The sequence below is a fragment of the Glycine max genome, chromosome 8, assembly GCF_000004515.6.
Source record: "Glycine max cultivar Williams 82 chromosome 8, Glycine_max_v4.0, whole genome shotgun sequence".
NCBI classification, from domain to species: Eukaryota; Viridiplantae; Streptophyta; class Magnoliopsida; order Fabales; family Fabaceae; genus Glycine; species Glycine max.
The window spans coordinates 9,887,264-9,903,223 of record NC_038244.2 but is presented as its reverse complement, the minus strand read 5'-3'; the positions used below and the strand labels follow the sequence as shown (position 1 = coordinate 9,903,223).

Sequence of the window (15,960 nt, the reverse complement as noted above, 5' to 3'; positions counted from 1 at the left end):
AGGGATTGATTCCTCGTAATGTAAGAACTAAAGTTTGAATATTTGATAAGAGAAAATTATACTAAAGAAGTTAATTTCTTATAATGTAATGAACTAAATTTTAATTTTATATCTTTATATGAAGAAATCTTATGTAATGTTGATTTCATAGGTTTTTTAGATGTGATTGGTTGACAAATTTTTTTATATGTATATATTTTTAATTTTCTATATTATTCATACGAGACAATCTTAACAAAGATGTATAATCATAATGAACATCTCTCCTATAACAATTCAATTAAAGTGGTTTGTATTTTTAGAGGAAACGAGGTTATTGCATTTCATTTATAATCTTAGGAAAAATACAAGTTGAAATTTGATAAAATAATTGGAGACGATCATGAAACCTAGAAGCTTTTGCTAGATTATGAGCTACTTGGCTTGATTGTCTTCTCACAAAACTCACAATTGAGTTTGGAATTATAGATAACAAAGCTCTACATCTAGCAACTATTCTATGAAATTCCATAGAGCCATTTTGGTTTGAGCAAATGGTGTCAACAAGATATTTGCAATTGGATTCAAATACCACATTTGATGAATTGGTGTCGTGCGCCCATTTTAGTGCATGAAAAAAAGCCATAGCTTAATGCTTTATGTGGTTGAGGTATGCCATCCATGAGCATAGTTTGTTCTTTTACAAATTCGCCATTGTGATCTCGAATACATATTCCAAGTCCGAATTGTTGTTGGTCATAAAATATAGATGCGTCAATGTTGTATTTGTGATGACCTTGTTGTGGTCTTTGCCATGGTTGTATTCAAACATTGATAGAACTTCCATTGATAGAACTTCCATCACCAATTCTTCATTTGACTCCATCCTTTATCAATACCTATGAAGCAAAGATACTACGCCATGTATAACTTGGTCTATGCCCTAATTTGACATCCAAGAATCCTTTGTTAGGAAAGTATTTGGCTTTGAAGATTTTAGTAACTATAACATATGATCTTGAAATAAAATTCCAACCCTATTTCCCTAGCATGGAAAGGTTAAAACCATGGAGATTAAGAAAGCCCATACCTCCATTCTCCTTCCTCATAAAAAGTTTATCCCAGTTGAGTCAGTTAATGTGTCTTGTTGTTTCACCTTTTGAACTCCACCAAAAAGAGTTCATCATCCGCAACTTTATACAAATTATTAAAATAAACTTTTGCTACATCACGAAGACTAGAATGATCCGTTACTAGACCTCCATCATCTCGAGCCAGTGACACAATGAAGTTCAACTTTTTTCAAGTAGTTGTAGAGGAGTGAAAGAAGCAAGAATTAATGTCTTCGTCCTTTAATCAAGAGATTTTCGCTCTCTATTTCAAGTAGAGTTCTTCTTGGGAAATTAAATTATTTAACTTTTCCCTCATTTTAGAGTAGTGAAAGGCAGATTCTTCATCAAAAGGTTCTCGTAACCTTTCCATCTCCTTGCGGCATTCGTCCACTTGATTACGATAAATGGCCTTGATTTGGTTATCTCAATCATGCATGTGCTTCGATCAAGAGTCCAATTTGGTTGACATCACCATCAGGAATGTTGTTCCAACCTTCACCAGTTAATGTCTTCTAGAATTGGCATCTAGTTTTAGTTGGATGAGTGAGTGGTCAAACTTGGAGGCAAGTACGTTGATGAACTTGAATTTTGGAAATAGTTGTATCCATTCACATGTTGCTAATGCTTTGTCTAACTTCTCCTCAATAGCATATGCTTTACCTTTTCATCTTGCCCAAGTGTAGGTGTAACTTTTTATGGGGAGGTCATGGAGGTTACAGTCAGAGACAACTTCTTGAAAACCTAGGATCAACCAGTTTGGATGATCTCTATTTTTATATTTTTCATCATATGACAATAGATCATTAATGTCCCCAAAATACACTATGGGAGAAAGGATTGTCCTTCCTATCCATAAATTCAATCCCTATTAAAATATTTTTAAATGACATATGATCATACATAGATATAAAAACTTCGTACCCCATTGCCCAGAGGCTTTTCGCTATGCGAAGGTATGGGGGAGGGATATTGTACGCAGCCTTACCCTTGCATATGCAAAGAGGCTGTTTCCGGATTCGAACCCATGACCAACAAGTCACCAGGACACAACTTGAATTTTGGAAATATTTTTAAATGACATATGATCATACATAGATATAAGGCAAAATATTCTTTTTGGTCTTAGGTTAAAGACCACGGGATCTCCCAACCCACTGGGTCAAAGACTAATCTCGTTTGCGATAAGTTACTGTCACTAGCCCAATAAAATTTTGCACACGATGAGAATCGAATAAAAATTCTCCCGCTAAATAACTCATCCTCACTCATTTAAATGTAATGAGATCTTATATGACTGTACGTCAACCCTTTGGATTAAGACAAAATACTTAAAATACAATCGAATATTATTATTACTCACAAATTACTAAAAATATGGTCATTAAAGCTAGACTTCTTACACTATGGACTATTATTTTGTTCCATTCCTCTAGAGAGTTATTTAAAAGTTAGTTAATAAAATTAACGAGATTCTACAAAAGGAAAGACTAATAATGAGATTAATGATAAATGTCTACTTTAATATTCCTACTACAGACATACAAATTGAAATAAATTAACATATAAAGGATTTTATTATTTTTCTCCGATCGAAGTAAACAATAAGGTGCCTTCTAATTTTTAAAGTATCCCACGTGCCAAATACATTCAAATTTTTCAATCTTTATTTTCTGGACAACTAAAAATATCACGCTCTCCCACCTTTTTTAAAAAAAAAATTAGTGTGCAAAATATAACACATGACCAATTAATTTACAGTGTTTTTTATTCAACAAAATTAATGCAGAATATAACAGATACAGAGCTTATTATATAATTGCTAGTTCATTAATTACTCCAAAAACTAGGATGGGAATTTTTGTGTGCCATTGGTCCCCCACCGTCCAATCTGTGATGGTTCTCTCATCTCTTCATCCTATATATTCCTATTAGTTTTTTGTTGTCGGTTACATACACTTTCTCCACCTCCTTCTTATGTAGTATATGTAAAGCCTTCATTTATTAGTCATCTTCTAATCAAGTATCATTTACGTAAAAAAAAGTCAACAGAAAATTTAATATTACCACAAGAATGTTGGTGCCTCATTCTCAATTATGTAAAACTAAATTAGCTTAGAGTATCATTAAGTCATTAATCGATATTTAAATTCGATCCCCATAATTAAAATTTTAAATTCATCTTGTATATAAAAAAACGTCATTGTAAGGAAAAAATTTATTAAAAATGGTCAATCAGATTTTATATCAAAAAATAATTTTCAAAAAAATTGATAAATATTCTATATCAATATCATAATAATAAAAAAATAACCTTTTAAGTTTCCTCATATATATAAAGTAGAATAATCATACATAAATGATTTTGATTCATTTTTGTTAAATCTAGACCCATTCATATAAGAAATTATTAGATAACTCTGGATCCTCTATTCTATTTTGGACCACCTAATAATATGCAATAAATTAATAAGCTCGTTTACTAAATAAAACTTATGTAATCAAACTAACTTATAAGACAGTAAAACACTTCCTTTGTGACAGTAATAGATGGCATTTTATTGCACAAGGAAGAAGTTTAGTCGTACAACTTGCATTGTTGACATCGTCATGAACTTGGGTAAATAGTCAACTATATGGAGAAAACATTAGATGAAACGCTACCTGGTGCTTTCCTTGTCAAATTAGGTGGACTTTGAATTTTTAAGATCAAGCTTTCCACCAAACACAGTGTGGAATTCAAAAGCACAAAGAGACCAATTAAGAGAACAGCGTGTAGTTAAGAGACAACTCACTTTAATTTGCCCCATATGCATGTTTTGCCTATGAATCTACTTTACTTTAATATGCATATATATAGTGATAGCAAGGTGAGTTGAATCATTCGGATCGACTTTCCTAACCCGTCCTTTTTTTGGGTTAGATTGTATATTAGTCCATAGATTTACTTAAACCATCTCGCACAATATTTGGATGTGGCATGTTAAAATTCTACTAATTAGGCATTCCTAATGGGTCAAAAGTAGAGATTCTTCTCTGTTACAATCAATTGATTATCCTACTTTCAGATAAAAAATTTAAAATTAAAGAATTAAAAATTAATTGACTAACGAAAACAAGTTTGTTTGTTTAAATAGAATAGCTTCAAAGTGGAAAAGAAAGTTTATATGAGAATTGGATGGAGGCACATTAGTTAATTTTAATGTTAAACATCACAATACACTGAATAGCCTCTTGAGCTGCATATGCTCATTATTATCTGTAAGTTATTAATCTGATACTTATTTCTTCAAAAAAAAAAAAATGTTACTTATCATTATTTACTTAAGTTTTACTGTTTTATTGCTACGTTAGTAAATGGGTTATCTCTGGTCTTGTTCATTTTTTAAAGTTCATGAGGATACTATAACCCATTAACCCAGGCCCAGCATGCCTTCGACTCAGCAGAGAAAAATAAAGGCTGTTGCTACACGCACCTAACACAATTGCTGGTACACCCAGCACAACAATGTGATTCCCGTTTTGCCCTTTCATAAAACTGATACAGATTGAACAATCCATAAGCAATCCGTATAAGGCTTACACATTGGACAATCCGTAAGCCTCATTTACAATCCGTATGTACGGATTATAGATTTTTGTAGGATTCGAAAGTGACTTTCGCATTATTAACATGATGTTCTAACCAACTGAATTAATAGGTCAATTATGTTATAAAATAATTAATGTTGCTATATATAATACTAAAATTTATAATACACATGTAAATTTACATAATAAATTTTGTAACAATTAATTTTAATTTAATAATTAATTTGCTTACATGTAGATTACGAATCCATAAGTTTCCAGATTACAAATCTATAAACTAATTACAAATCCATAAACTTACTCTTACGGATTACGAATCCATAAGCTTACTCTTACAGATTACGAATCCATAAGCTTACTCTTACGGATTATGAATTTGTTTATTAGCAGAGATAATTTTGAAAAAACCAAAAAGTATTGGATGTACAAGAAAAACACTAGGTGTACAAAGAAATTCTCTTCAGAATATTATACTAACCAGGAAAGAAAGTAGAAACGATTAGCAGGGCTGAATGGCCCTTTTTGGGTTTCATAAACTGCCCTCAAGACATTTCTTGCAGCTGGAAGATAGATAGAAATGTACAAGTGAGAAAAGGAAGCATAATCACCGATTCAAGGAGGGTTTAAAGGGAGCTTTGGGGGAAGAATATGGGGGGTTATTGCAAGTGAAAGAATGAGAAAAGAAAAGATGAAGTTATTATATTAGAAGTTAGAACCTCAGAAATTTACAATAGCAGCCTCCATTTTATTTACCAAAACGCTTAAGTTTTTTAAATTTCTACAAGCTTCCTATGTTTAATGGAAACGACTCAGAGCTCGTGCAATTTTTCAAGTAAATATTAAATACAGATTGCAACTTGTTTTTGAAAACAAATGAAGTTTAAAGTTTAGTTTAAATAATCTAGTACACAGACAGGTTAAATAAATCAATCCTTTTACAAGTTAAAATCAAGACATATTTTTCAACATTTGGAGAAAATAGATGAGAGAATTGTTTTACTTCTAAATTTTCCTTTCCTATAACTTGTTGAAAAGTTCATCCAAATTCAGCCTGACTTTATCTGACAAGTTGCACACAAAAGATGGTGATTACAGGAAAATCTTTGGTAAACCTGTTTCCATGGAATATATCTTTCAGGAAGACATGGATAAAACTACACAACTTTGTCATGCTATTTCGAATACTTTGTTCATGATACGGTTGTTTCACCCTTCTCATCCTCCAATAACTTTAACTCCCTACGCCAATCTTCTAATTTTGCTAGCTTTTCCAACTGCTCTGGCTTCAGATCTTGCTCTGCACTTTTCTGCTCCAATGCTTCTGTAAGTCGAATCTGAATTTAACAGTCAACATATTAAGCTAGGAAAATGTGAAAGCACTATTTGAGATAGTTCTTTAGCAAGACGGAGAATAAAAACACATCCACCATGTCATCCATTCAAATTCTCTAGATGATGGCCAAAACAATTTTACCATTAATTATTGAACTAAGTTGCTTAACCTATCATAGTATTATATTTTCTAATTCTGATATTCGTTTCTCTAATCACAATCATTTTGTTTATAAACTTTCCAATTGTCCTTCAAGTGTTTGCTCTGACACAATCTCCTTGGTAAAATGGATATAATTATTTGATATTCTGTACATTTCTCATTAATAAAGACACAAACATTTGTTTAATGAGACAAATCAAGCAAAGTCCTAAGTGCTTCCCAGAAGGATTGCGTTGATGTGGATGCATGTTATGAGAATTCTTCAACTAGACTAGCTAAAATATTAGCCACATAAAATCATAAACTACTAGATTTTATAATAGTAACAACTGATGGAAAAGTATCCAATGCTCCAAAAGAACAAACAGATTCCAAAGAATTCATTCGGAACAACAATACAACATTCACTTTTCCAGCAGCCTACCTATATCAATATTTTGTGCTGAATCACACCATCAACTACGAAATTAAATATCTCCTATATGTATTGATCAAGATTCATCTCAGTATCATACTGCAACTTACAACAAGAGAGATGATAGCAAGGATCCATCCTTATGACCAAAACAAACGAAGCTACCTAAAAATGGGACTAGTGAAACCTTTGCATCACTAACATTGTGTTTGGTAGAGAAAGAAAATGAAAGGGAGGGGAGGGATTTTGATAAAAATCCTTGTTTGATTCAAAAGTTTGGAAGGGAGAGGAGAGAAAATGAGTGGGCAAAAGTCTCTCCCCTCCACTATTTGCCTCCCATTTCCTCCTCCTCTTTTAAACCAAACAGTCAATATTCTGTAAGTTCTATTGGATCTTGGGTAACAAGTAATACAGGATGATGAAAAAGTCATGAACCGTAATGGGGGTAACTATGAAGGGGCCATGGATATCATGAATAACGGCCAACTATTATAGGAATTACAAACAACCCATTGATGCACCATAATAGTTAATAAGATTCCCTTGAAACCTCCCTTTTTGACATAACTTTTCCACAATTTTCAACTTCTTTTTGGATAAAAATAGCCTTGTAGGATCATTAGTATATGGAGAGCTTTTCTCATTGTCATTTGCATCCAAGAAACAAGTGAAGTTCCTTCTTATATTTGAGTGTTCTTTCTTATATATCTTGAGTTTTCTGAGCCAATAAGATTTAAAAGTTCATGTGTAAAAAAAAAAAGATTTAAAAGTTCATGGAACACCATTACTTGAATATCTTCTTTCCTTCATTTGTTAACGGATATTAAGAATATTATAGAAAGAAAGGAGAGATAAAGGATCCTATAAATAAGGAAAATGTAAACAGAAAGCTGCAGAGGCTACAAAATGCAACAAAACTCATCTTCTATCCAATAAATAAAAGAGAAAGAGAGAGAGAGAGACAGAGACAGAGAGAGCAAGGAAGCTCTCCAATCTAGCGGCATATCAGTTATAAATTCCCTCAAGACAGAAGTGAGTAGCAGACACAAAACAAATCCTATCACATAAGGTAATGAGACACCCTTGAAAATATGGGCAATCCATGCCAACCTATACCCATGAAATTAAGTCTAATACTCCTCATGGCTCATACATAAACAATACTAGATAGACAGCAGCACCATAACCTATGAAGCACAACCCAAACACTAGATATGACATGGACAAAACTAATGTTCAAAATACAGGACAACACACACACATAACAGTTTCAACTGTACCATTCTCTTCCAATTTTGTTTCTATACATTAAGCAGTAAACACAAACTACAAATTTATAGATTTTAAACTGCAAAAGATGAAGCTGCCCGGCCCTGTACTTATATCAGAATTCTATAGGATCCACCCACTATTTCAAGCACACATCACATCAATCATATATTTAAAGATTTGTTTTTTTTATTAGAATTCTTAATTCTACTATTTGATGTTGCAACAAGAAACATGTTAAGGACCTCCATTTTCTTCGCAATAAATAATTGTGGGACACATTAGCAGGATAAGTCATAGCACACTGAACGACCAGGGAACTAAAGGGCAGGAATGCTTCCTACATTTTTAGGACATTTTTGCCAAATGGAAATCTTTGTTTATCTTACACAAATTTAAGAAAAAGGAATTGGCTGTTTATGAGTATTTAAAAGAACATAAAGGTTGTAACATAGGATACAAAGAGATAGAGAAACTCAAATAAGGGAAATGCTTTGTGGACACTTCAATGTAGCAGGTGATATGTGATAAAAGATCTAACTAACATAGTATTGTTAAATGGTGCGCTATGGCCATCATGGCCTGGCGGTTTTTTTGTCAACTGCCATAGGAAATTTGTGAAGGAAGTCCCACTATGGCTGCGCCATAGGTGCCATGGGGTGCAATGGCATGTTTATATGACACAAAGATATGTTTATATGACATGGTATGATTGACAGATAACTATGTTTGTTGAATTCTCAGGTCTGTGTGTATGGAAAAACACATGAAATGAATGTCTCTCACGAATGCCGGCAATCACTTGTAATACAAAAAAGTATGAATGAAAGCATAAATTGTGCACCTTCTTTTTGAGAGCACGAATTCTTTTATCAATATCTTGAGCTTGGGGCGAATCTTGCACAGCGAGCCGATTTACCTGTGAGGTCAATGCCTCCAGAGATTCCTGCTTTCCACTATCTTCAACTTCACTCACATTCTTTTCCTTTTCAAGCGCAGCCTGCAATATCATAACACATATAATTCGCATCAATCAAGATTTACGAATTAAACTAAGTAGAGCATTAATTTGATATCAGCATCAGCATACACACCTGAATGCGCTTTTCCTTCTTTCTCTCGTTCCTCTTAACGGACTTGGTCTTGGGCTTGGAATCAGCGTCTGGTTCGTACCCGGGAGGCCCAGCGGAGCCCATCTCCTTTTTCAACTGAAGAAGAGTCAGAGAAAGAGAAAGAGAAAGAAATGAAAAAAAAGAAGAAATTAGGGAAGGGAAAGGGAACGGACGAGTGCTCCTTTGGGTTGGTAAATGGCGACTTCGTCTTGAGGGGTGTAGCCGGCGCGGATTCGAATGGGCTTGCGGAGGGTTCCGTCGGGCCGTCTCGTTGGGCCCACGAGCCTCTCTCCTTCTTTGAGGCTTTTGCTCAGCTCCGCTATTTGCTTCTTCCTTTCGTCGTCGCTCATCTTTCTTATGCTATGCTGTGTCTCTGTGTCACTCACTTTAGCAGTTAAAGACCCAACTAATCAATGGCACCTTTCTTATATATTATTAGTCTGTCTGTCACGGCCCCCTTCTATACGCACCGTTTTCTATTATTTAATTAATGCTTTTGCCAAATGGACTCACTATTTTATTATAATTGCAAAATAGTCCCTGTATAAGTAACGTTAGTTATGCTATTCATTTTATTCGATCCCTGTAACTTTTTATTTAAGTTTCAATCTCTGTACTAGAAAACAATATGTTTGAGTCTCTGTCTATTTTTTTTCCAGCTGTTTAACAACAGTCAAAAGCTTCTGTAACAATTTTGCAGTGCCAAAAAGTTTTTTTTTTGTTACTTGTTCGTGGCATTGACTAAAACTTAACCTTTATGTAAGTATGGACTAAAAATTAATTACATTTTTTTGGTACAAAGAAGACAGCTAGAATTTAGTGTCGGAAATCTCAACATGCTTTGTGATGTGATTAAAATAGTAGATGTAAATGAAAAACACTTTCTGGCATAAGAGTTAATTTTTGAAATTGAGGTAAGTCAAAATTTAAATTTTAAGATAATATTAAAATTTATTTTAATAATTATTGTTGGATTTATTCAAGGTGAATCTTAACTATAGTGACAAATGGATATCTTTTAATAGGTGAAAAAAATGTTATTAAGATGTTATAATAATAAAAAATAGAAATAAATATAATTTGAAATGACTAAAAGTTTAAAAAAAATTACAAAGATAAAAATAACAAAATTTAAATTGCAAGACTTAAAAATATATTTAAGTCAAAGTTTAAATAAATATTAATATTATTTTGTGTTTTTTGAGTAATAATAAGGGTCCATAGCTCAGTGGTAGAGCATTTGACTGCAGATCAAGAGGTCACCGGTTCGAACCCGGTTGGGCCCTTTTGTGTTTTCATATATTTTCCTTTTTTAGACACTATTTTTTATTATATTTTCATGAAAGTTTTTGGTACCATATCAAAATTAATGATTGACATTTATAATTTTTTTATTATTTAGTTTATATTGTTACTAATGTTTTGAAACATATTATTATAAATAAAACATATCTTTGTGGTACATGGATGAGCACTCGTTGTGCATAATCTATTTGCATGTTCATTAATAAAATTATTTTCTTATAAAAATAGAATTATTTTCAATAAAATTGTTTAATTAGTTATAAAGTAATTTTTAAAATAGATTTATTTACTATTTCTATATAGAATTGCACCCAAAAAGATGAAAAATAGTTTATATGCTATATTATTGACATGTTACTGCATTTTAATGATTAATAAAATAAAAATAAAGGCAGTATAATAATTAATATATATAAAATAATTTTTAATGTATAATTATTTAATCAAGAAATGGATATACATCAGTTGTCGAGAACTAAAGTGAAAAACATGGCTTGTACATTTTATTAGGCGGTTTTTCAACCCTTCACTTTTTTAAGGTTATGAGGGTACTCTAGTTGAAAATGGTTGGGAAGATAGTTCTCAAGGCTTCCCCATTTCCTGTATCTTCATCCACATGCGTTGCACAACACTGGCTTGTCTTCAGGTCCATTACGCCAAAGTGCACTAACTGACTGAACCATATATATGTTGGTGACTACTCGAATAATTAGGAAGAAGATACTTTGAACAAAATAATTTGCATAAAATAAGATTGTTTTGCTTGCCTATTCTTAAGGGCTACTTGTGCCTACATTCATAGAGACATGATAGTTTAAAAGTGTCTTAATTTTAGATACATGACTTTTTGTAGAAACAATTTCTAGGGTGCGATTTTCTCCAACTTCTCTTTCGCTTAAATTCCTAATTCGCATTGCAATCTAATTTATAATGCAGAAAAGGAAAACATCTGCTGTAAGCTATTTTTGCCTTTGGTTTTTCTAAAACGCTTGTTTTAGAAACATGACAGTTTTTAAAACTTGATGGATTTTAATTGGATGTGAAACTAGTTTCTTAATAGTGTGGAATTGTTTTAGAAAACAGTTTTTAAAACTAAACATTGAGAATACGATCAAACAGGCTCTAATTAACTCACATCCTTCGGTTCAAAGTTGATATATATAAGACAATCATTATTCCAAAGTCTGCCGATTTCATATTGGTCTACAGTACTTGTCAAATCATACATGACTTCGAATCATCTCATAAAACACAACACCCAGTTCAATACATATTTTAAGTCTTGAGCAAGGCTCACACAAAAGTTTGAATTCAAAAAGTTCAATATTCAAAAGCAATAAGCCATGTTTAGAGAAACTTACAGATTCTCAAACATTCATGAAGGATGCATAAATGAACCCTCCTATGCAGAAGCATCTTCTGGTTTAAGAAGAATGCATCCAAGCCCTATTTCGTTACTAGGTATGAAGTTATTGACGTTATCGATCAATAAGACCTCTTCCGATTCTTGGGATGACCCATTTGAGTTCCCATCATTTTTCCACATCATCAGAAGTTGTTCATGAAACCTCCGGATTGATGTTATATCCATCTGCACTACCCGTGTGCGTTTCCTTGATGGGGCATTAGGATACCATAAACATGGATTTTTTCCGCCTAACAAAAATTAATCACTGTTAGAAAAATACATACAAGAAGCATTCACACAAGTATCATTACTTGAATCTGTAACATAGCTTGAACCATGATGATCATTGTCTCTACCCTCTAGATTTTTAAGGTTATCAAGGTACTGATCAGGTTTAAAATTGTTGGGAAGATAATTTCGAAGGCCAATGCTTCCCCGTTAGGTTTATCTTATTCCACATGCGTTGCACAACTCTTTTTGGTCATGTAGAAGGTTTGGTAAACCAAAAAATGCACACTACCCTACCCATAAACCAATTAAAAATTATTCTTAAATAGTTGATAAAAATTATCGATTATATATTTCTTTTGGTGCCTACAGAAATTCATTAAACGTGTATTTACACGATCACTAGCAAACATAGGTAGAGGTAAACACATAGGAAATATTTTTTATAAACAAAACAAGGGCATATAATATAATATATAAAATTAATATTTCTATACAAAATGAAAATTTCTCTTAATCTATTATTATATATAAATATATAAAAGAAATAAAGTGTTTTGGTGTATTTTTTTTTCTTTTTACCCCTATAACTACCTTTTTAAATATTTTTTTTATTTCTATAACTATTCTCTTCTATCAACTCACAAGTTACATCCCACTTACATCCTGAAAACTATCCAATATTATTTAACTTTTATTATCTTGTTCATTCTTTTTAATTTTCAAAAATTATAGAGAGGCACAAAGTGTTACTTTTTCCCCTAGTCATATATAATAGTTGTTCTCAACACATGTTCCTTCACCTTCGAAGCCACTGACAGAGGTAGTAGTATGCATTCCAAGATTTTTTTTTGGGAGAAGCTATTAGTATCACAAAATCCTCTATGACAAAGTTCTACAATGATGATGATAGTATTTTGCAGGAACTATGGTTGCCATAGAAGGATGTTGTGATTGTCAAACCCCTAGCAGGGAAGAATATTAACTTTCTTACAATGAGTGATTGTCTGAAGACAATTTGGAAACCTTATTGGGGGTAGATGAAATTGACATTAGGCTAGATTTTTCTTTTTTATGGTCAACTTTGATTTAGCCGAGGATAGAGAAAATGTTATTGGTGATTATCCTTGAATGATTTTTTTTTTATCACTATCTCATTGTGAGTTCATGGATGTCCGATTTCATATTATCCAAGATGAAGATCAATAACGTCCAAGTCTAGATAGCGTTTCCCTGTTTAAGCAAGAAATATTATGATGAATGCTTTGCTAGCATTGGCTATATATTGGTTGGCCAATGCGAGTGGATATAATCATCATTGACACTGCTAGAGGGAAGTTTGCCATGGTGAGTATGGAAATTAATTTGTGCCATCTAATAGTGGGATATTTACGGTTTCATAGCAGCTGGTTTAATGTTGAATAGGAAGGTGCACTAAATTTGAAAATGTTGCAATCTATATGGTCATGTGATAAGTAGTTGTGCGCAACAGAAGATGAAGCAAGTTTCACTATTGGCGACTGCCTAAGGTGGAAGGGAGATAAATTTAAACGATCGAGGGAGCATGGGTTTGAATCCGCTGAATGGCAATCATGTTAATTAAGCTACTGAAGATCTGTATAGGGATTGGTAAATAGTAAAAAAAAAAAAAGGAAATCGGAATAATAAGGTTTCAAATCATACACTTAATGTTCCTATTATTGTGACTTGAAACCTTATTATGATTAGAGTGTTCTGTTTAATTTAGTATTGGCAGATCATAGACTTTCTTAGAGAGTTGTAATAACTCTATTTTAAGTTATTCAGAGTATTCATTGGTTGGATTGAGCTAAATTCTTTAATTACCCAACCAGATCAAAGTTCTACATGTTGGATTCAATCAATTTTGTGTAATTTTATTGTCAAATTCAAACTGAACCAATCCCTTATAAACATGCATATTGATTTAAGTTGAGTTAATTGGATATAAATATTTAAAATTATTATTTATTTTATAAAATTATAATTTTTTAGAATACAGTTTATTTTTGCCAAGAGTTTTACATCACATATATGGAATTGCAGAACGGATCACATTAATTATCACAATAATTTGATATTAGTACAATAAATAACTAAATTTCAATTAAATAAAATAATTTATTTATAATGCTTTACAATTATAAAATTATATATATATATATATTAATTTAAATGTGAACAGTAGATTTTAGTATAAGTATATATAGGTATCTTATGAATAAGGATGTAATTATTGAAATTGCTACTTTCGTGTGAGATTTTGACTCTGAAATCGTGTAAGGTAGAGGCATCTTTAGGGCTTTGTATTTCTTAATTTAATAATAATAATAATAATAAACTTATTTATGTATCATGGGTGGGGTTGGATATCATTGATTTAAAAAATATAACTGATGAGTTTGAACAACTTTGAATTAGGTTTGATCTGAATCTTCACAATAGTTTAAAAAAAAAACAATGAGCAGGACACATTAAAATTCTAAACACAAGAAGAGGACTTACAATCAATTCCGCAATGGAAGCATGGACCTTTCCTTTTCGCCATATCCATGAATTTCCTTTTGTCTTACAAATAGAAATTTTAGTTATTAGAAAAGCAACTCTACAAAATCCTTGAAATGAATTACACAACTAAAATAACAACAAAAAATTGTTACAGAATTCAATTTGTAGGGAATTGGGATGAAGAGAACAAAACTTCAGTCAAATTAAATTGCATACATGCATAAGCTTCCAGAACTTTCTTACCTTTCTTTGTGTTTACCTTGTGAGCCTTTTTCACAATGTCAGCAACTTAGCTTCTTCCCCGTCTTTTTCTTTTTTCTTATTTTTGTGATGGCTTCTTCACCTTCTTTCTTGTCTTTCTTTTATGTTCAGGTGATACTTCTTCTATTTTTCTCTCCATTCGGTTTTTCTCTCTTCTCTTTAATTGTTTTGTTCTTATGCAATTGAATTGTGCTTACTGAAATTTAAATTCAATGAAAAGAGCGACTAGTTGCTTACGTGCCCTGTAAATGCTTATCTGCGTCATCATATATAGGTCCAAAACGATGCAAACGTTACTTTTGACAATACCCATGAACTTTTAATACTAGATTAAAAATATATATTATAAAATTAATAAAAAGAAGAAAATATTATAATATAAAGGAGAGGAAGAAAGGTGGGGTAGAGGATTAGAGCTCTAGTTTTTTTTTATATTATTAAATGTTATATATATATATATATATATATATATATATATATATAATATAATATAATATAATAACTTTTAACAATGTTATTAAATGTTAGGCGTTTAAATATAATATAATAAATATAAATAATACTATTAATTTTTATATGCATATATTGATTGAATTTACTAAACGTAATATTAATATATGTATATTAAACGTATAATTTGTTAAATGAATAGAAAAAAATTATTTGTAAGAATAAAGATAATATAAAAAAATTTATATCAACTCAAACATCCTTCTTAGTGAATTGAGTTATACTCTGATCATAATGTTAAATGAATCGATATGCATGTATAGGTGTGTGCATATATTCATCAATTTATATGTAGTAGTATTTAATATTAATATTATAAATTTTGTAATTATTAGTATTTAATAAGATTTAATTTCTAGCATTTCATAAGAAATAATTAATAATGTTTTACTAGTACTTAATATTTAATTTAATATTTATTATAGAATTTAATATTTACTAAATTAAATATTAAATATTTTCTTAAAAAGTATAAATTACATTAATAGACTATTAAATATTAATAGATATTTTTTGGTATAAAAATATTTATATATATATATATATATATATATATATATATATATATATATATATATATATATATATATTAAAACTAATAATAATGATAATATAATATTAAGGCTTAAATAAGCTTTTAATTTCTATAAAATAGGATTTTTTAATTTTAGTCCTTTATTTTTAGTTCATTAAAGATTTAATTTTTTTACTTTTATCTCCTATTATCAAATAATAAGTTAGGTGACGATGAT

The 15,960-nt window shown here is 31.1% G+C and overlaps 1 protein-coding gene, 1 long non-coding RNA gene and 1 other non-coding gene across 3 annotated transcripts; 1 reads left to right on the top strand and 2 right to left on the bottom strand.

Moving 5' to 3' along the window:
* Window positions 1-5,673: 5,673 nt before the first annotated feature.
* LOC100791525 (partner of Y14 and mago) lies at window positions 5,674-9,391 on the bottom strand. The gene is made up of 4 exons (XM_003531258.5): window positions 9,144-9,391; window positions 8,953-9,066; window positions 8,703-8,858; window positions 5,674-6,013 (listed from the first exon to the last, which is right to left on the bottom strand). Exons 1-4 carry the CDS (start codon window positions 9,318-9,320, stop codon window positions 5,870-5,872), a joined length of 591 nt encoding a protein of 196 aa, XP_003531306.1. The 5' UTR covers window positions 9,321-9,391; the 3' UTR covers window positions 5,674-5,869.
* Window positions 9,392-10,184: 793 nt separating this feature from the next.
* On the top strand, window positions 10,185-10,256 carry TRNAC-GCA (transfer RNA cysteine (anticodon GCA)). The gene has a single exon. It is a non-coding gene; the product is annotated as a tRNA-Cys (tRNA).
* Window positions 10,257-11,467: 1,211 nt separating this feature from the next.
* Window positions 11,468-14,810, bottom strand: LOC102663706 (uncharacterized). The gene is made up of 3 exons (XR_415474.4): window positions 14,681-14,810; window positions 14,435-14,497; window positions 11,468-11,931 (listed from the first exon to the last, which is right to left on the bottom strand). It is a non-coding gene; the product is annotated as an uncharacterized lncRNA (long non-coding RNA).
* Between the last annotated feature and the right edge of the window lie 1,150 nt (window positions 14,811-15,960).